Source organism: Centroberyx gerrardi, chromosome 3 (assembly GCF_048128805.1).
Source record: "Centroberyx gerrardi isolate f3 chromosome 3, fCenGer3.hap1.cur.20231027, whole genome shotgun sequence".
Lineage (NCBI taxonomy): Eukaryota > Metazoa > Chordata > Actinopteri > Beryciformes > Berycidae > Centroberyx > Centroberyx gerrardi.
The window spans coordinates 9,725,049-9,747,427 of NC_135999.1; the positions used below are offsets into that span (position 1 = coordinate 9,725,049).

The 22,379-nt window shown below is 45.5% G+C and overlaps 1 protein-coding gene across 1 annotated transcript; it reads right to left on the bottom strand.

Annotated features, from left to right (window-relative positions):
* Nucleotides 1-374: 374 nt before the first annotated feature.
* On the bottom strand, nt 375-21,696 carry doc2g (double C2-like domains, gamma). Its single transcript, XM_071911401.2, has 10 exons — nt 21,297-21,696; nt 20,593-20,672; nt 19,898-19,972; nt 15,843-15,952; nt 10,383-10,509; nt 10,017-10,073; nt 8,597-8,721; nt 3,400-3,481; nt 2,977-3,073; nt 375-514 (listed from the first exon to the last, which is right to left on the bottom strand). Exons 1-10 carry the CDS (start codon nt 21,694-21,696, stop codon nt 375-377), a joined length of 1,293 nt encoding a protein of 430 aa, XP_071767502.1.
* Nucleotides 21,697-22,379: the final 683 nt, after the last annotated feature.

Consider the following 22,379-nt stretch of genomic DNA (forward strand, 5'->3'; position numbering starts at 1 on the left):
GCTAAAGCACACTTTTTTCGTGAGTATTGTTTTGTTACGGTCAACACTTTAATGAGGACATCTTCACAATTTGGTTCACCTTGAAGAAAAAAAAAACCCAACGTATTCAGATTACTCCTTATTACCATTGTTAATCACTATTATTGGTACGAATATCATATGATAATTCTTGGTGCTGTCATTATTGGCATTATATGACGTGTTTCATTTTCAACATCATTATTATTGCATGTATTATCCTTTGCTCTTATTACTGTGTCACTTGGTCATCTTTGTTATCAACCATCTTTCAGTGAGAAACATGTATGTGTGTGCATTTGTGCGTGTGTGTGTGTATGTGTGTGTGTGTGTGTGTGTGTGTGTCTATGTGCAATCTAGTCCGGTTTGTCACTGCTCGGGGCTCCTTGTTGTGTGAGTGTGTGCCAGTACTCCACTTTCTTCCCTTTGTTTTTGAGACACTCGAACCAGTGTCTGAGTCTTTGTCCGTTCGCGTTTATGCCCAGCTCCACCCCGCCTGAAACAGCAAGGAGAGAGAGACAGAGAAGACAGACAGTGGGAGAGAGAGAGAGAGAGAGAGAGAAAAGAGAGACAGTCAGGAAGAGACAGGAGTCTGTTGGTGGAAGAGAAAGGAGAGACAAGGAGACAGGAATTGACCTGCAGACAGAGAGACAGGTAGGCAGAGGAGGAGAAACATTTACTGAAACGAGAAGGCCATGGAGGAACATGAATGGTGGAGGTGGGTGGGGTCGCCATGAATATGCAAATACGCAGGAAATGACTCAGGTAGAGAGCGAGCGGAGGTGATGCGTAGGTGGAGGGACAGGCCAAGACAGAGAGAGGCAGGCGGTTGTCACACCGGGGTTATTACAGAGCCGTTCCCGTGGCTATGATTGCACAGTTGATGGAGCGTGAAGTTTTAAACACGGTATTTTAGCGGGCGATGCAGCCTCCTCACGGCGCCTCAGAAAGCGACAGCCGCGAGCAAACAAGGCTCCCGTATCAGATCTGCGACTCATCTGAGCTCAACATTAAACACTGCCTGAGATACTGCTGCTGGGAGGAGTGGGACAGGCTTAAAGCGCTTTGTACCCCTATTCTACCACCTCACACACACACACACACACACACACACACACACACCGGGGAGAGCAGGCCAGACCTGTTGGCAGAGTTTAGACAGGCTAATCACGTACAAAACTCGATGGTTTCTCACCTCCGTCCTCTCCTCCCACTCCCTCCACCTCCAAACTAAGATCGATGGAGTGTTTCCCTGAGTCTGTGGGGCGCTAGTGACAAACGGTCAGCCATCCTGACATGCGTAGGGGGGGGGGGGGGTGGGGGGTGGGGGGGGGACAGAAGAGGGATGAGGAACCGCTGCCGGATAAGATGATACACATGAGGGAGAGGCTGACACGGATGGCATGCGAGCATGGCACACACACACACACACACACACATACACAGGTTTGTCCCTGTTCTCTAGTGCCCACTTATTTTTTCCCTTCCTTCCTCTCCTTCCCTTGTCTCTCCTCGGTCTTTATGCTAAGCAGGTGGTCCAACCATCCAGATACACACAAGCTTCTCAGGTACTTGTGAGAGTTACAGCACTTAATGGTGATGTGGTAGCATCACCATTAAGTGCTGTAACCGTGCTGTAGTCTCTCTTTATGGCTGTTAGCATTGCAGAGGTGTCAGTTCTTACTGTTATACAGGCAGTTGACATTAGAGATAGTAAAATATGTAATAGACAACACAGCTAACTGGCTAACAGTAGTACAAAATACAAGTTTAGATTTTTTTCACTGGTTTGGAGGGGAATCTAGGAGTTGGGGATGAATGTCTATCGAGCAGTATGATTTTTTTCCCCCTTCTTTCAGTTTTTGCTTTGCTCCATCTCTCCATCTGTCCGTCTGTCTATTGCTCCCACAAGCTGTTGGTGCACCACTTTATTTATTACTCCTCATTTCTTGTATACTTTTCCCCCCTCTTATTTTTTTGTCTTATTGTTCATTTGTCTCACTATCCCTGCTTTTTACCTTTTGGCATTCATTCCCTATATATCTTTAGCCAAGCCTGTTAACCCACTCTTTCTTTCCCTCTATCTCTCTCTTTCTCTCATGTACCGGAGCACCACGATCATGTTCACACAGGCTGTTTTTTTAATCAACTCTTTCCCCTCCATCCCTCTTTGTCTCAGTGTCATTTTTCTCCCAGACCCAATTAACATATCTAGACAGCCTGCTGTACCTATAATGGTCAAGGGAACGGGTGTTAGCTGGCGCTCTATGTGAGACTGATGGCCTTTTATCCCAGCAAGGCTAATAACTCGCCAGCCTTATCTAAGCATTGGGTGTCTTTCTCTCTCTTTCTCTCGCTCTCTCTCTCTCACACACACACACACACACACACACACACACACACTCAAGCAGATGCATACAACCCATGGCAGGGCTAGCCAGAGTAAAACACTTTGATCTCAAGGCCTCGGAGCTGGCAGGGTGGTAATCCATTCTCACTGTGCCTCCCCACTAGTCCTCCATCACTCCTTAAGCTCCCTTGCGCTCCAGTGCTGTGATATACACACCAGGCCATGACAGAGCTGTTTAGCAGTCTCACGAAGCAGCAGCTATCTGGTGCGCCGAGCCCATGAAGGATCGGATCCAAAAGGAAACGGCTTCCTGTTTGACTCCTAATGCCTCTAGTCTCCGGCTTCCTTTCCCACTCTCCCTCTCCCACTCAATCGCTCTCCTCAAGCCTCATCATTTCCCCCCTCATCTCTCTTCATTTTTTTTTTCCCACTCTCCTCTTCCCCCACCCACACTCGGCCTCTTTTTTTTTTTTTTTTTTTTTAATGTTGTCTGCAATTTCACCGCTTTCATTGAAACACTCGTGTTCAATCATCCACTTTGCCGCTCATTTCCTCTCCGCTCCGCTCCTCTCCCCCTCTGGCTCGTCACCTCGTGTGTCTCAGCCTACCTATGAAGTCGTTGCTCATTCCCAAGTCGTAGTCCCACACGGAGATCTCCAGGGTTTTCTTTGCCAGCTGGTCCAGGGTTACTTCATATGCAAACTCCTGTGCAGGTGGCGCACAAAGACAAGTACTCATATCAGTGCTTGGCGAACACGAGAGCTGCAAAGAAACTGGATTGCCAATTCAGGGCTTTTACTCTAGAAACACTCAGATGGATGCTGTCCTAATGAAAGGCCCGAGAGCACATTCAAAGAGATGAAAGCACTGAATGCATTTGAAAGGTATGCTTAGTAATTGCTATGCTCATCCTATGGTCACATATAATCCATAACACCGGGAGTAGAGTAATCACACAAGTCGGGAAGGTTGTTGTTGGTTTGTCAGGAGAGTGTATTGCGGTTATTTGTAGAGCAGGAGGCGGGTTGTACCTCATTGAACTCTGGGTTGAGAGTCTTTTTCTTTACTGAGGTCTTGTTCTTGGACTTTTTCCCCATATCAGGCTGCAGCACACTGAGAAACGAGAGAGAGAGGGAGAGAGAGAGAGAGAGAGAGAGAGAGAGAGAGAGAGAGAGACAACACGAAAGAAGAAATCAATACAGTGGGACCTTATAAACTCTCTAGGGCATATCCATACACAGCATAAGACGTAGTTTGGAATTGATGTACTCTGGCTGTAGCCCATAGACATACTCTGCCATGCAGAGATGGAACACATATTGAGCAGGGCAGGAGAAAAAAAATGGCCACTGTAATTATACGCTTCATACAATGCCAGTCCTCGTGCGTTTTACCCCTCAAATATGGCCACAACGTTCATTATTTCTGAGGAGATCAAAGCGAATTATCCATGACTTTGTCTCTCGCCCTGCTGTGAAAGCTAAACCTTGCACGAGTGAGTGAATGGCGGGAACAAAGACGGAGAGAAAGTTTGCAAAATTTCTCTTCCTGAGATAATTGTGAGCCAAAAATATTTTGTACAAAGGCAGCGAAAGCGAGAGAGCGAGAGAGAGAGAGAGAGTGAGAGAGAGAGAGAGAGAGAGTGAGAGAGAGAGAGAGAGAGAGAGAGTGAGAGTGAGAGAGAGACAGTAAACCGATGCAAGATCATAATCATGCCGATGTGAGAGCAGCATACGCTCCAGCAAAGAGGCAACAGAAGGATTCCCAGAGGGCGTTGGGAGTCATCATCAGCATAAATTCCAAGTCAAGATGTTCGGGCGGTGAGATATCTCACTCCCCCAGCCTCACCCCGCCAGTGACGAGTCCTGGCCTGACAGCTGATGCATGAGATGGGCTCGGGGCTGTCACACCAGAGTGGGATGAGAGCAAGTGCGGGATGGAGGGATGGAGGTGGGAAAAGGATGAGAGAGGGAATTGATAGATAGAAAGGAAGAGGGGGTGAGGGGGTGGGGCGCAAGGGCTTGAGTCACTGTGCCTTTATTAATACCTCATTGGTAAAATTGCCCCTTTTCCATGATATGAAATTAGTCTTAGTCTAATGTTATAGTTATTAGAGACAATTACTGTGACTTTAGTCCACATTGACAAATAAAACATCCAAAACTAATCATGTGCACTACCAGTCAAAAGTTTGGACACACCTGATTGAATGTACTATGTTTTTATTATCTTAAAGACATTTTGATCTAAAATCTTATGCTTAAATGCTTGAAAATTGATTTTTTAGACAAATATAAATAGTGAAGTTGATGCCTATGTATGCATTTCTTTCCAAAGCCTTTGTCTTTCCATCAAGGCAAAGTGTGGCTACTTTAAAGAATATAAAATATAAGATAGTTTTGATTTGTTTAACACTTTTTTGGTCACTGCATAATTCCATTTGTGTTATTTCATAGTTTTGATGTCTTTACTATTATTCTAAAATGTGAAAAATAGTCAAAATGAAGAAAAATGAATGTGTCCAAACTTGTGACTGGTAGTGTAAGTCATGATTGAATTGAATGTTGTTCTGTTCTGATCAGGTTTGACGGAAGGAGCTCCGTTATCAGCGTATGCCCAGATGTCCACAACAATATTTGGTAACCTACAGTAATATGAATTTCCTCACTCAGCAGCTGATGTTGTGATTGAGAGTTAAGAATGACATAGACATTACTAAAATGTGGTGGCGATAAGCTCTCACTGCACCTACACTAGCACAAACTCAGCATCCACTACCTATCTCCTTGTTATTTGTGTCTCCAAAGTTAGCCAACCCATTACAATGCTGTTCCAATTCAAGCCATTTATTTCATCTCACCAAACTATTACTTGTTGCCAGCCACCGATTCATTTTGATATTTACTGGATTTAAATGCCATAAGCTAACCAGCATCTACTGTATCTTCCAATTACCTGTTGCCTAGTGTGGCCAAACTGCAAAATGCCTTCAAAAGAAATAATGGGGGAAAAAACAAAAGAAGCAACAGCGACAGGCAGCCAAAGGAAAGCCTGTTCATCCAGCTGCAGGTGAAAGGGTCTTAGTCGGGGCGCTGGGGAATCAAATTTCACATATGGCTCTCAGACGGCTCACATGGGGGATTCCAATTTCCAGAATAAAAAAAAAAAATCTATTGATAGAAACATTAATAATAATGACAATATAAATAAAAATATTCAATACAGCAGCAACCAAACTATGCTTGAACTGCTGCAGAAAATTCAGTGTGAGGAATAATTCAGAACGGGGGAGGCTGGTCCAGAGAGATAGGGGGGATTATCTTCTTCAGTTTATTGAAAATTGTCCTTAAAATGTAGGTTGTTTCGTCTTGTATACAGTAGAGTAATTAGCTACACATTTTTGGGCCATACCCTTCTACCATTTTACCAGCCTCCAAATTGATAATAGGGGTTCACAGCTTTACTGTGTATCTCTAATAATGATCATGATACATATGAGCTGTTAAAGATACTGTTCTCTGAGACTCTTTTCACTACAGTTGGACAGGCAAGGACAACTTGTCCAGGTTAGGTGGGACCTAAGTTAGCTGTCTTTACATGTAACAGGACGGGGTATAAAGACAATCTGTAATCCGTGAAAACAGCAACAACAGCATGGCAAAGAAAACTTCACATCACATCCAGTGTGTCCTGCATGACAAGCTCCCACCCGGTGCCTGTGTGCGCTACAGATGTCTCTTTTTGTCATTTGAGCCACTGCCCCTAATGTAACAGCCTCTGCACAGTCTTGACAGCTTGTGAGGGAGAGAGAGGGAGCGAGAGAGAGAGAGAGAGAGAGAGAGAGCATTCCCTTGAAAGAGAGAAACCGCACTGAGAATTGACAGGGAGAGACGAGGCAAAGAGGGGAAAGTGTTAAAGACAGGAACCAAACGAGCGAAGTTCTGACAAAGAAATGCAAAAACAACGTGATGGAGGAAACGAGTGACAGTTGGGAAGAAGAGAGCCGGATATATACAGCCCGCCGTGGAGATGCTCACACTTCACACTTCACACATCCATACAGAGGGAGGGAGGGGAGAGAGTGTGTGCTTAGTCAGCAGGAAATATCTGACATCTCATGTTTTACACTTTTTCTCCCATCAGACGTCTTTTTCTGGCAGGGGCTGGACAGAATATTAATGTTTTAATATTTTCGGTAATGTGTCAAGAGCTGGGGAGAAGGACGCCGCCCTCCTGCAGGATGTAAACTCATTTAGTCTTTAAACTGCTAATTTGTCTTTTTAAATGGGAGACAAATTGGTTCTGAGATAATTCTGACCTCGTGTCACTCGACTGGGTTCCGCAGACCGAGTGAGAGTCGCAGAGAGAGAAAAGGCCAATCAGAAAAGCCTTCTGGACACACACACACACACACACACACACACACAGCATGGGTAAGGGGAGACTGGCATCCAGATGGGCTTTAGTTACAGATCCCTCGAGAGGATTGCCGGTTTTACAGCTGGAGGATATCGCCGCTCTGACAATTCAGTAAGTCACTAAGCAAATTCATGTATTATAGTTATTTCTACTTAATTGCTCAGTATACACTGGAGGCATAAATCACCCATGCCAGCGGTGCTTTCACCCAAAAACGCTCCGGAAAATAAACTACAGAGCTGTAATGATCTTGAGTCTGCGGTGAAACTCACAAAGGGATGTATTAAGAGAGCGGAGTATACTCTGCAGACTAACTACTGAACCAAGGTAAACAAGGCTCTTTGTGATGGATATACAGAGTCCCAAATATGAGAAGAGTGAAAAACACAAAAGGAAAACTCTGGTAGACGAAACAGCCAAACAAACAACTACAAACAGTGCCAGAAATCAGTATCAGAATCAAGAGTTTTATACGAATCATGTATACTAAAAGAGAGAGAAACAGCTGGTACATGTGAAAGATGCAGAGCAAGAGGAGAGAGACAATAAGAGACAAGACAGAAAGGAGGGAAAGAGAAAGGGGACAGGAGGAAGAGGAAGAACCAATCATGTACTTGAGGTGCAGAAATAATTTGCCAGTGAGCTCTATCACACTGTGCATCAAAATAGACCGATAAAGCACAAGGCGCCACTTGGAAGGCACGGGAACAAATCAATACCTTGGAGAGAGAAAGAAGGAAAAGAGCAGCGTGTGTGTGTGTGTATGTGTGTGTGTGTGTGTGTAAGAGGGAAAGAAAAACTGTTTTCTTTCTGTTCTCCTCTTTGTCTGCACCGCTGGAAGTTCACAAGAGGGAAAGTGTGGAGGAAGTTTTGCTCTAAATTCCCCACTTGCGCAATCTATTGAAAACACAACTGAGAAAAATCTTTGTCCCTTCTTTCATTCATTCAATCCCTCTCATTCAATCCCTTTCAAGACTCTTGTGCTCTCTTGCTCCCTCTCTCACTCTCCTTCACTGCTTTGGTTCAACCAATCCTTCACTCACAGAGGGTCAGGATATCCCCAGGTATCCCCTCCCTCTTCTCCTGCACCCATCTTTTCCCATCCTCCCAAGGCTGTAGTGGAGACTATTTTAGTCAAGTCTGTGTCTAGACGAGGACCAAAACTCGAGAGCTGGTTATTAAATTATTCATAAATACTAAATATTAAGTGACTGCATTCCAATCATACTATTTCAGACCATAGTAATCTACTGGATGGAGAAAATAAAGCAAAGCTGTGGTAGTTTGCAGAGTTTGCCTCAATTTCTTAGATAAATGAGCCTCTAAATTTCCTTTGTAAGCAAATAGCAGAGCAAATGGCACTATCTATATTGCCAACATTCTGACATATTGTTTTATTCATTTATGTTCAACCAACATGAGGATTGCTTTTGCTGAATTTCAACAAAATGTCAACTTCTATAATCTACCTACGGTGACTTTAATTTAAGTGTGCAGTGAACAGCCAAATGAACAAACAGATAAACAAACAAGCATATAAACAAATAAAGGAAAATAATAAACCATTTCAAATATAGAAATTAAATTGTAAACATAGAGATAGCTGAGATCGATACATACAGTGTATGTATGTATATGTACACCTGGCAGTGGCTGCGAGTCAAAATAGGCTTCTGTCCTAGAGTCCCAGACTGGATGTGAGCACCACTGCCTTGCATCCTCATTTTATGCAATATTAGTCCCATTTGAACCATGGGGTTGTCCCACGCTGCACTTCATGCACAGAAAGACTTACATTACGTGACTTACATTTTGACGAAGGGGTCCGAGTAGCCGTTGGAGTCCATGGCGGCCAGATGGGCGCAGCGTATGATGCCCACCAGCAGGCAGCCCTTCTCTGTGTTGTAGCACAGTGACACCAGGATACGGCCACGCTGGGGACAGAGGGGACAGCAGGGTCAGCACAGCACCCACTTCACACTGCTGCTTCCCCCCCCGCTCAATACACAGCAGTGGTGGGGAAAGTACTCAAATCCCTTACTTAAGTAAAAGTAGCAATACCATAATGACAAAATACTCCATTAAAAGTAAAAGTTCTGCATTCAAAAGTTTACTTAAGTAAAAGGATAGAAGTATTAGCAGTAAAATGTACTTAAGTATCAAAAGTTAAAGTCCTCATTCTGAAGAACGGTCCCTTTCAGACTGATAAAAAGTTGGTCTAAATGCTCCATATACTGTTTGGGAGTTTAAACTCTAACAACATAACAACATAACATATTTTATGAGCTTATTGTGTGTTTTGCATGTAAAACCTTATTCTGCAAAGTAACTAGTAACTCCAGCCGTACCAATAGTACAATATTTCACTCTGAAATGTAGTGAATTAAAAGTATAATGTCTCACCACATGGAAATACTCAAGTAAAGTGCCAGTACCTCAAAATTGTACTTAAGTACAGTACTTGAATAAACGTACTTAGTTACTTTCCACCTCTAATACACAGAGTGGACCTGCACCCTGCACCTGTTTCATTTGTATGGTATTCAATGTACTGTAGCATTTTACTGTCAAATGTCCAGTGTACTGTCTTATAAACCTTTTCACCCAGGAAAAAAAACAGTAAGATGCACACTGTAAAAGCTTAAAATCCAAAGTTTCACTCTAATTTATATCCAAATAGCGATTGCAAGTCGATTAGCTGTGAATTGTAGAAACAGTAATATTTTTTACTGTGCGAGGTATAGTGTGTGTGTGTGTGAAAGGGGACTATTCAAATGAAAGCTTGTAATTAAAGGTCTTATCTGGGAGAGACAAAATGACACTGCCACCCTCTATAATCTTAGGGTTGAACCATAAACTGAGTCTAATCAGAGAGGCAATGCTATTAACTTCTGTCTCTCAAATCACGATCAGAAGTGAGATAAGGACTACTGGAGGAGAAAAACATTGGAGTGGCAACACTGGTCTAATTTAGAAACTGTTGTGGCGGTGTCCTAGGAGCAGTTTCCCTCACACTGGTTTATTAAAGTGCATGCCACAGACGCACAGACACCGATTAACATCACATAATTAAACTTAGACTGTTTTAAGGTGGATTAGAATTGCTGAAAAGATAAGAAAATTCATTAGATAGCCTATACGGTGAGCAGTAGCAAATTACAATGAGCCGTCTTTTTGTTCCAGATGATACTAATAAGATTGTTAACGATAGCGCTGATGATGGCATTACCTCCTCCTCTGCTACGGGCGCTCCCTGCTCCACCGTTTGATTGTTACTCTCTTTATTCTGACAGAAAGAAGGAAGGAGAGAGAGACAGAGAAAAAGAGAGAAATAGAGAGAGAGAGAGAGAGAGAGAGAGAGAGAGAGAAAGTGAAATCAACATAGTTATAATCTACAGAGCCTCCAGGCAAATATCCATTACACAATATAATGCCACATTTGAAATTGATGCACTGTAGCCCACAGGCAAACATCCAGGATGGAAATGGAACACATCTTGATATATCTGTCTGCAGAACCACTTTCGGCGTGTGTGCGCACAGTGCACACACACACACACACACACACACCCACACACACACACAATGTATCTACCTGTGCAATTCTCTCCAGGCCCATATTGTATCTTTTGTTCTCTCCTTCTTTCAGTTTCTTCAGAGCGACTCTCACTTCTCCAATGAATTCATTACGGCCAAGTCTGTCCATGTCACATACACACAGCCTACACACACACACACACACACACACACACACACACAGGAGAGAAGCAGGTGAGTCAGTGAAAAGTTACAGATGGATCCAGCCGCTGCTCTGCTCCGCTCATCATTGTGGAGCAGGCTCAGGCTGAACCGTATCTCTCCTCCAACTCAAAGCCTTTAGAGGCTGATTGCGCTCCATTGCTCTCTCCACTCAGCTGTCTATCCGTCTGAACAGTCAGTCAACTCCTCTACCGCCTCTCTCTGCAACAGAGGAGAAACCCTCTTCTGTGTGATCAAATTATTTTTTTTAACAAAACAATGGAGACAGCTAGCAAATACAGAAAACATATATCCAATCTATCCTAACTGTATTCCATTAAGAAGCAGGGGAAAAACAAATAATGGTCACCATCTGCTGTTCAGTATCTGAGGAGCTGAGAGCCACAGACGTCTACAGTCAGTTCACTGTGTTTGGTGGTTTCATATTAATCATGAGCAGTGAGAAGTTGTCTGGCAGCTAGAGAGGATGGGAGCTTCCAATCATTTCCTCCATGCCTGATAGTCCAGCAGGCAAGGCTCATTTTCCGAGTCTTAATTGGAACAGGTAAGAGAGGAGAGAGCTCATTTAAATCAGAACAGGTAATCAGACTTTTTTTTCCCCTCATGTGTATTTTATTCCCTGACTTGTGGAATGCAAAATGTCGGTGGTGTCACGATGATGAGCGGGAACACAATGTTTATTTCTTCTGGTCTGCTTTACTCACGACGGGCAAAGCGAGTATCCAAGCGGCTGCCTCGTGTCACGTGTGTCACCTCCCGCTCAGGCGCTCTCTAATGACATCATCAACATGCCCCTACGGTAGCCCCGTGGCAGTCAATTAGACATCACTACAGTAGGTAAAAGCAATTAAGAAGACTGCTATCAAGTCAACTGCACAGATGGTGTTTTATGTTTCACTTATATTTATGGTGACTTTTGTGCCTTTAGTTTTCGGTATTATAGTTTGTGCCTTTAGTATTTTTCCTTATTTTTGTGTGTGCTGAAGTTAAAAAAAGAGTCTTATTTGCATTATATGAGGATGCTCTCCTCTCTTTTTTGTGCCTCTGTTTCTTGTTTTTTGTGGTTTATATTCAGAAACAGACAGCTGAATCAATATCTGCCTTCCGTAATATTGTTTATAGTTATTCAAACGGATGCCAGCCCACTGATGGTGATGTTGGATGGTGGGTGGATATTCCATCAGACACAGTCGAGCCTGCATTCCCCCATCACCTGTTACAATATTCCCTCTGTGCTCAAATATTCCCAAAGGGACTGTCTCTGCGCTCCATTTCTTTCTCACTCTTCACTCTCTGTTCCTGACCTCTCTCTCTCTCTCTGTCTGTCTCTCACACACACACACACACACACACACACACACACCTTCTCCCTCTCTCTGTTCCTCTGACATTTGGACATTTGACATGCTGGTTCCAGCCTTTTAGTCATAACTGATGAGTATCTCTAGCGGAAGCCTTGGAATAACTCTGACTCACGCGCATGGCTGTGAGATGATTTATGTGCCTTGCTTTGACATACATGTGGGGCTGCGATGAGATGAAGGTTGCAGCGCAATGTGACACCCATGCAGCCCCCCAAATCTCACCCTCTACTCCAGAAACGCTCTCCCCGTTCCCTCACACATGCTCCCACAGTATTCTGTTTTTAGAGATCCTCTAAAAATCAACAGGATGCCCATGGAATCTGTTCAACCTCTAATGCCAGATGAACGTGGCCAAATTTAGTATACAGTAGCCGACATCTCTCATAGTCCAAAACAAGCGGGAGGAGTGTGTATCGCCCCCAAATCTGTGATGCTGATCCACACTGATGGTCCAGCTAGAAAAGGTGACTTTGATAGCAACAAGGTTGACTTTCTCTGTGGAAATGGGTATTTTTGCTGGTTCAAAACAGATGCTCAGCATGGTATGAAGCTCATTTGGGTGTAAAAGTTTACATATATATTCTAGGAATCAACAGTTCAGTCTGCCATTGATTGCTATTGGTATATTGCTATTAATTCCATTCTATGGGGATTTGTGTGATTAAAGGCTTAATTTTCTGCTTTCTGCTGTACATTTGGGAAATACTGCATGCTCCCAAATATTAATTGAACTGTTTTAGGCAATGTGAATGGCTTATGTGAATTCCTAAAATGAGTGGTATCCCTCATTTTAATAGTGAAGATAAATTATATGGCTAATTAATATCATATCACATTGTTTTTAGGGGAACAAATGCATGATGTGTCCTCATCTTTGGGTGGCATTGCATGCTAGTCATGCCAGTCTATTTAGAGATGCACCTCTGTGATCAGTGTCAGGCTGTAGAGAATCAGAGGTGCTTTAGAGAATCAGAGATGCTTTCTGTTGAATACAAATAACTGTCTGAGCGCAACAACAAAACAATCCCCAACAAAACGCATCAATCTCACCCCAACATCTAATACCGAATCTAAGTTTTTTTCATATCAGCACCCAACTATAGATCTCACCTTAAACTTCCAGTACCCAATCTCAGCCTCGCACCTCCATCCAGCACCAAATCAAGTCCTAGATTTGTCACTATCTCCCCACAGCGGAGGACAGCATGAGTCTATTACGAAGCCCGACAGAAAGATAGAGAGATAGAAGGGAGAAATTGAGAGAGAGAGACCAGGCCTGGCACTGACATCATGCTGGTAATCTGGTAACCTCCGCTGTGAAAAAGTGTCGTCTTTCCACACACACCCACAGACAAACACACACACCCACTCCCACACGCACGCACAGACAGACACACACACCCACACCACACTGAATCCCCTCATACCCGCCTCTCATCAAAAACACCTCCGCATGGTCTATCTCTCCTGTGTTCACTGGCAGCCTGATAATCGTCTCAGTGATAAAAGCCAAAGGGATTTCTTGCCTTAAGCAATAGAGTCTGAAAGTCTCCCCTAGGTGTTCTTGACTGTACCATTCACCTCTATTTTTGTGCATAAGATGCATAGAAAAGGCTTGTGTCATTTAAATGTGGGAAAGGATTTCGGCAGTTCATTATCAGCGCCATGTCTCCGACTCATTTGAAATGTGTCCACAGGCAGATGCAGACGGCAGCGACTGATAGAGACGCACCGGAATCTGGACCTAATCTTGAAATCCAGTCAGCTATTCCAATTCGGTTGATTTTCATTCAAGACCTCAGTACCTCAGCCAACCTTGCTGTACCAATTAAAGGATTAGACAGTATGAGGCCAACCGTGAAGTAAGTCCAGATTGGAGACGTTAGTTATTAGTTTACTCAGCTGGTTCAGTCTTAATAACGGGCCGGACCCCCCCCCCCACCCCCCCACCCCCCGTGGCCCTTGGAGATAATGTTTACACACTGCAGATGTTGAATAAAGACTGCAAAGAAGTTATAGCTGCGAAGATCTTTTCGCCATTTCACAGCCAGCACCATTTTGCCATCCATTTTATTTAAGTGCATGTTGCTCTAAAATGCAAGAAGATTCAATTCACAAAACCATTACTCTCCCTCCATTTTTACACACTACACTCTTTTTTTTTTTCATCCCAGCGTTTGTCCCCCCCAGTGGATAGAGCAGATAGGATTCAGGCAGATCCATGGAGAGGCTGAGTCTTGGCAGCGTCTACCCGCTCAGCAGTGCAGCGTGCGTGGGGACCAACGAGTACAGCTCCCCCTCCTCTGTGCCCTGCTGGGACGAGTGGAGTGGGATGCAGCAGGGCACAGAGCTAGAGAGTAGACATCTCTCCAGGGACGCCTCTCTATTCCTCCATTCTCTCCCCTCTCTCCCTCTCTCTCTCTCTCTGTGTGTCTCGCTTTCTCTGCCGTAATGAGAACAAAGTCTGTTTACTGGCTCAAGCGTCACGCTGGCGTCTGAACGCGCCCGGGGTTTTTTTCTGAGCAGATTTTCTGTCCTGTCTCCCTTTCGCACCTTCTCTTTTGCTCTGTCATTCTTCCTCTGCTGTCATATTTTATTCACTCCTTCACTTTCGCTGTCTCACAAACGTCTCTGTGCCCTCATTCTTTCGTGTTTTTTTTTGTTTTTTTTGGCTCCCCCTTTTACGTCAACTCCTCCCCCTCACTCTGCCTTTCTCAGTGAAGTAATTTCTTCATTCATAACCTCATCCATCTCTCTGTCCCTCTACTCTCTCTAAGCCCATCTCTCTCTCTCTCTCTCCCTCTATTGACCCTTGGCATGTCTCCATCCCTCTGCTCTGTCGTCTTCCTCAATCTTGGCCTCCGTAGTTTCCTCTTCCACTCCCTTCCTATCTGTCACTTGGCATCATTCACGCTTTTCCTCCTCTCTCGGTCTATCTTGGCAGCAGTCTCTCTCCCTCTCTCTCTCTCTCTCCCTCTTCATCTCTTGCTTGGCACTGTACACTCCACTCCTCCCCCTCGTTTGGCTCCCCAGAGCCCCCATGCCGATTTGTGTCTGTGGGCTCTCTCCTTTCTCCTTGGATAGAGGTCAGGTGGGCTTCCTCACGTCTGAGGGGTCTCTCCTCCAGCTGCAGTGTGTGTGTGTGTGTGTGTGTGTGTGTGGAGACAGAGTCAATTCTATTTCCGAGAGTGTACGCTTTTAAATGCTAGGGGACGTGTGTGTGTTGTTTGTTTGTGTGTGTGTATTTTCTCTACGTACAGAGGCGGGGCCACGCATGTTCTCCCCTGCCACTGATTGCCCTTGACATGAAAGCAAGAGGATAAGCACACACCTGACTGCCTGTGTTTGTGTATGTGGCGGGAAAGAGAATCGTGTGTGCGGCTGTATCCCTGTGTGTGTGTCTGTGTGTGTGTGCATGTCTGAGTGTGTGTATATTTGTGTTTCCTCAGGATAAACAAGGCAGTCCAATCCTACCATGAACCGTCTGAACAAATTGACACTGACCGCACACGGCGCACGCGCTCACGAGCGCGGCAACGAAACGGCACGCAAAACTCTCTCCCCGCATCAAGTTAGAATTTGAAGGATGAGACGAGTGCGTCAGAGTTTTTGGGCCAAGATGGCTACGCTTGACCTCAATCACTCCATATGGAGAGCACTCTGGGAAGGAGGGGGCGGAGACGCCACAGCACAGCCGACACCTGAGCAGTTACCGCGGCGATGGCAAATGGAACATTTGGCTGGCGTTGCCTGGCTGCAATAATGAATTAACTGGAAAAGCCCACTGGGATGCATTGACAGTTGTTGGCAGTACATTGGAGAATTGGAGGCATGGATATTCGTCCCCTGCATAACAAACTGGTCACTCGGCTGTCTGGGGAATGGTGCTAATTGCTGGCCACACTGACTGAAATCCGGAGCCGAATACCTACCTGAGTGTTTTGGTGGTCATGTCGGCTGCTGTGATACCGTGATATACCAGCGTTTCATTCCACACTGGGTTCAAGGTATTCTTCAAGGTTTTTGTGCGTAGCTTGTTTGCCTGGGGGCGGGGAGAAGAGAGGAAGGGGAAATGAGAAAAGGCAAGGAGGGAAATAAAGGAAGTGGAATAATGGCATTCAAGGAAAGGATAATTGAGGGAGCGAAAGAAGGAAAGAAGAAGGGAGGAACGGTTAGAGGTTGAAGGAGCAAACTTGTAAGATCAGAGAGACAGAGAGGGAGAGAATCAGAGATCATGAAAGCGAGCAAACAGGAATGAGACTAAAAGATCAAGAGAGAGAGGGAGAGAGAGAGAGAGGAGAAACATCATTTATCTCTCTCCCTCAGGATATCGTGCACATCTGCCACCTACTTCATAGAGGAGAGTGAGAGGACGGGAGGCTTCCCTCACCTCGCCTGTCCGTCTGTCTCCCCCCACCTGACGGGGCAAGCGCCAGCCAGACCCACAAAACAAGCACTGCTTCTCTAACACAACACACCAGCCAATTAGACTGCACTAACGCAATTAGCATGAAAAATTAACGATTTCCAGGAGAATAAATGCCCAGGGGCCCCCGCCAGCAGTACCATCCATAGATAGAGTTCGCAGGCACTTGCTGGCTCATTTCCCACAGCTGCCTTCAGGATATGTTCGTCTTGTTTTGCATATTTTTTATTCATATTTTCTTCCATATTTATTTTAGTGTTTACAATGCTGTTTCCTTCGGTACAGCAAACTGGGCTCACGTCCCAACAAAATTCATAATATCCATATTCACATACTATGATTGCACCATACATAGATCCTCCATAAACATAGTAATCTCACGTAGTCACACCTCCGGCTCAAACAACGGACGTCTGGAGAAATTCTCATCATAAAATGTGGGATAATGAGACCTTGTTGAGCCAAAGGCAGCACTGATTGGCTCTCAGTTTGAAATAAGCCCCCGGAAACGGCACTTCAGGCTCGTTTTTGTAGAACAAGTTTCCATTGTTAGCTTAGCTACAATGCTACTTCTTCTAGCTACTTACATTGGAGTTAAAATACAAACTCTTTGGGTAAATCAAACAAGCGAGATAAAAATGGTTGAAAAATTGAAATCAAGGCAATTCTGTTTTGCCATATGTGCATTACACCAGGCCGAGTCTCTAATGTTGTTGTTGTTGCCAAAAGTTCACTAGCTAGTTTCACTAGCTAGTGAACTGTAGCTAACGTCCTTGTTGTTCCTATGACAGTAAACAAGCGAGCACCAGAGCTAGGCTCCCTCCCAGAGAAATGTGACTGGTTTGAATGATGACGACAGCCCACAGTGACTCCGCTCTTTTCTAACCAACTATGTTTAAATTTCTCCAGACCTCCATCGATTGAACCGACGGAGAGATAGGAAATGTGTAGCCTCTCTAAAGGTACTCCTGCATACATCTGAAGCTTGATGTTTGTCAGTATCCAAGTAATTTGAAGATAAATAACCCTTCCCATCTTTCTCTCTCTCTCTCTCTCTCTCTCTCTCTTTCTCTCTCGCCTCTTTCCTTCTGCCAGAGTCAGCCCTTTACTAGCCTACTGCCCCAGGACCAGATTTTGAACCCTTTTGAGCGCTTCCTGTAGTCGTTTTTGTCCCTAGATCCCATTGTTCAGCCTCCACCACCTCCTCTCTTCCTCCCCTCACTGCCCCGTCCCTGTCCTCCTTTTATCCTCCATTTTCTGGCTGTAAAGTTGGGCTTATCTGTAAGAGTCAGCCTTGTAGAGTTCTCTCCGTGAAAGGAACGAGTGTTTTCGATTCACGTCATTTGTTTGATTCATTAGTGTGCGGGAGCGGCAGGGCACCATTCATGAGCACGAGTCACGACTCACAGTGGCTCTGCTAGGCTTTCGTGATGTTTGCACAGCTGTATGTGCGCCTGCATAAGCGAAACAACTCTTTCACCGAGGCAAATAATCATCACTCCTTATAGACTGAATGGGGTTGGCCGTTCCTCTGAGCCCGTCTCATTACCGCAGACAATATCTGCAAACATTTAAAACAGCACCGGTTCCTCCTCCTGCCCTCCGTCACCCTCTGCCTCCGTTTTCCCCCCCTCATCAGAGCCTTTACATCTGTCTCTAAATGTTTTATCTCTTGCCCTCCATCTGTCCATCATAGCCTTTCTCCTTTCTCTCCATCTGTCTACACGAACCCTCTTGCTCCTTTCACACTCCCTCTCCCTCTATCCCCCACTTCCCAGAGCTGTGAATGAATTGAAGCTGGCTGTGGGTGAATCAGAAATCTCATTCTCCATGCGCCTCGATTAGGAATGGACAGGCATGGACTGGGAACAGATGAAAATTCCATCGACCAGCACCAAGCCACCAACAATTGTATGTGTGTGTGTGTGTGCGTGTGAGAGGGAGAGAGAGGAGTGAGAGAGCGAGAGGGAGGCAGCATCACTGGGACAAGCAACACCACACACGTCTCTGTGCGACTGTGACTAAAGCCTTATATGATTCCCAGCATGTGCCTACATAATATGAGCAAGGTCATGTGCTGAACGTGTGACTGTGTGCAACACAAGACAGCGCGCTCGTCTGCATAAGTGTGTGAGCAAAGAGCATTTGTGACAGGATGTGAGAGAGAGAGAGAGAGGAGAGAGAGAGAGAGGAGAGATAGAGAGAAAATGTGTGGGACACTTCTCCCTCTCGATGTGTGCCTCTCTCCACTCGGTATTTTGACAACTCTATTCTTTGTAGAAACTGAAACCGTCTGTGTTACTGATTATAACACAAGTCTGAATATGTGTGTGTATGTGTGTGTGGGTGCGTGTGCATGTGTGTGTATATGCGTGTGTGTGTGCCCGTCATCCTCACTTTTACACTTGCCACTCGCTCCCACTTTCAAGTGACGTGGCCCTGTCTGGTGGATATTTAACAAGCGGAGCTTCGTGGGTACTTACCTACTCATTGACGCTTTCTCCCCCAGCAAACCCCCCCCCCACTCCCCCCCCACTCCCTCCCTCCCACTCCCTCCCCCCTCCTCCCCCTCCTCACCCATCAACACTCGCCTGTTGACGTGAGCCGTGTAACAATCCTCACTGTTTCCATGACAACCACCTGCTGCTGTCCTCCCCTCATCTGTCTCTCCCTCTCTCCCTCCCTCCCTTTCCCCCCTCCCTCTCCCTCTCTCCCTCCCTCTCTCTCTCCCTCTCTCTCTCTCTCTCTCCCCCTTTCCTCCTTCTCAGTTCTCTCCCTTCCCTCCACACACTGTTGGTATTTCAAGGTCAAAGAGGGTCACAGCGAGATAGTGAGATAGTGACAGAGATAGGAGTGGAAAGTGGAAAAAGGAGAGCGATAACAATGGGAGAGAGCGCAGACAGAGGGAGGCTGGAGGACAAAAATGCCCCAGACGTGTTATTGTTAGCACCTTAGACCTCAGACAGTTGCCTCGTGCAACCTTTCTTGGCTCAGTGTCTTCCCTGCTTATCATAACCTCATTTTGTGTCAACCTTGAGCCAAAATGGCCGACAACAGGTTGCCATCTGCCGGAGCTGTTGTTGCTGTTGTTGCGAGCCTTATCTTCCCTGCTGCTTGAGTCGAAAACAAGACAAGAGCAGTGAAACAGACCAGAACATGTTTGTGCACGATAAAGCAGAGCATTGGCCAAACCACATTAAGCAGTAACCAACCAAAACACTCCCTGCCCAATGGCTTGAAACGACACACTAGATTAGCCTGCTGCCAAGTCTTTGCAAGTGCTTTCTGACCTTTCATGGTGTCCGATAAACAAGAATGAATTACTCACGGCATTATTCTATTATTTACAAAACAGTAAATAATTGTATTTTCTTGTTTTTTACTCACATAATGAATGGAATCGTTTTTGTAAAGGCTGATATTTACAGTTTTGCACAAGTCTTTGCAATAAATCTTTCCCTGTGTGTTGCAGAGAGAGCGGCAGTGTGCGGGACAGAGAATGTCGCCCAGTGTGCGAGCGTATAACATTAATAGCAATTGAGGTGAGGTTGGAGTAGTGACCTTGCTAGCCCCGGGCAGGAGATGGAGCTTGACATATGGATCAGCCAGCCCATTGGAGTCCATGGCTTTCAATCCCTGTGGACATAGACAAACACGCACGCACGCACGCACACACACACATACACATACACACAAACACACACACACACGGTGTCAAAGGTGAAGTCATCACACCCTCAAACGCTTCACGCAGCTGACAGGGTCAGGAAAAGACAGGGAATGTGACATGCCTCTACTACAGTAGTTACATCTAAATAGTGCTTCTGGGTGTTCCTTTCTGTGGCACTATTTACTACTCCCCTCAACTCCTGTGTGTTGTCCTCAGGCAGACAGTTCAGTGGGATACACATAATTAACAACATCGGACAGTACACAATATATGGTACAGCGACTGTGTCCTTGTACTATGGCCATACTGGATGTATTTACCAGAGCAGTGGAGTGTTAATATCTAACAGTTTGTATTGCCATGGGATGTTTTTTGTAGAGAATCGACAAGCTTTCTTTTCATGCTTGAGCGGTTGCCATGTTACTTTATAAAGATAGAAGGAAAACTCTCAGTATCTGACGTTGGTCTGCGAGTACAATAATACTACAGGAGGATTTTATTTATTGCTCTTACAAGGAGGATTATGAAACTACAGACACACACACAAAAGAGTGTGTTTTCATGTGCAAGGTGTAATAGTGTGTACCTTGGCCTTGTGAATGGTACAGTGAAGACAGTTGTTCTCCTGATCAAAGTGCAAGTTGAACTCCAACGTGCCCAGGTAGGCTGAAAATAACACAATTCATGCACAGACCAATCAATTACTGCCAGGATATGGACAGAATACGCACAGACACACACACACACACACACACACACACCCACCCACACAAGCTCTGAGTCACATTTGTAGCAGATGGTCCCTTAAAAACATGACGCTGCTTAATATGAATTGATCTGTCTTGTTTGATTACTGTTTGGAAATGAGCAGAAACTTGCAGACTGAATCCCACTATTCGGGCGCCGTGCAATAAATCATCGGAGCCGCTGTGTCACAGAAAGTGGGAGTGACAAAGACATTGGAAAAAATGCTTGACTCCACAATTACTCTGTAAGCACATGTTGTGCTTCTGAGGTGCGTATGCAATGCAGAAACTCATTTTGCACAAACAAAAAGCGATGACTCTCCACTTCCAAGTATATAGAGATCGGCAATGTTAATTTTGCGCTGTGTTGCCCACTCATTTTCACATTGATAAACACAGCCCCCAGACTGCACATACACACACACACACACACACACACACACACAGATGCTCTCACCTACACACAGATCCACCCCACTCAATACTGAACTCCCATAAAACAAACTCCACATAACTTTTCCTTTTCACCCCGCACAGAACTCACTGTCGTCATCATCAGAGTCCACCACATCCCCCGTCTCTCCATCGGTGTCCCCCCTCCTCTCCCTGTCCTTATCGCCTCCGCCCATGTCCCCGTTAAAAGTCTCCTCCTTCAGGATCTTCTTCTCCCGCGGCGGGGGCGGCGTGCACGGGTAGTCGTGGAAACGGGGGAAGAAGTCCGAGATCTGCGGGATGGGGAGGATGGGGCCCGGGCACACGTTGATGGCAAAGTGCTCCTGCATAGAGATCTTGACCGGGGAGGGGGGCGGCAGGGCCGAGGAGTGGGGGGTCACCGAGGGAGAGGGGGAGGAGGAGGAGGAGGAGGGTGGCGGGGCGGGGGTGGAAGAAGGGGGGATGGCCAGGTGGGAGGTGGAGGGGGGCGGCGGGGGTTTGGAGACGCTCATGTGGACCGTCAAGTGAGACTGCAGGTTGGACATGAATATGGGAGAGAGAGAGAGAGAGAGAGAGAGAGAGAGAGAGATAGAGAGAGAGAGATCATGAGTGGGAGAGTGAGCGAGAGAGTGAGCGGAGTGAAAGGGAAATTTGGGTGAAGAAGACAAGAAAATAACATATTTTGGATGTAATTGTAGCAACGAGGATGAGCCAGAGGCACAGAACTAGGAGAAGGGTGAGAGAGAAGAAAATATAACAACACAGTCATATCTTCCACCTCCTCCTCTTCCTCCTCCTCCTCCTCCTCCTCCTCCGCCTCTCTAACTCTCTAACTTTCCACTTTCTGCGAGTTTAAAGTTTTGGTACCGCAGGAGTGGCAGGGGTCAGTTCTCTCCAAGCCAAGTCAACATAGGCGGCAGGTATTGAAATTCAATTCACGGCACACTTGAAATGTCCTAGAGGAAAGCCATTTCTGTTTTGATGCAATTCCGACTTCCCAAAGGCCCGGAATGGAATTGGCCAGAACCTATGGCACTTCAGCTGTGACTCACATATTGTGTCAGTACACCAAGTCTGTGCTCTGAATGAATATTCAAGTGCATTGTTGTGAAGTATTAACTCTCTCTATCAAGTGATGTCATTTGTGTATCTGCACTTCACTCTAATCCCTCCCTTATCGCTCTCTTTCACTCCT

What these genes read in the sequence shown, in the direction of transcription:
- doc2g (XM_071911401.2), bottom strand. Translation starts at nt 21,696, where the DNA reads ATGAGCGTCTCCAAACCCCCGCCGCCCCCCTCCACCTCCCACCTGGCC. An exon ending in ATGACCACCAAAACACTCAG is followed by an intron (nt 10,510 to 15,842) that starts GTAGGTATTCGG and finishes GTGTGTGTGTAG; the next exon opens with GCTGTGTGTATGTGACATGG. An exon ending in TCAACCCAGAGTTCAATGAG is followed by an intron (nt 3,074 to 3,399) that starts GTACAACCCGCC and finishes CCACCTGCACAG; the next exon opens with GAGTTTGCATATGAAGTAAC.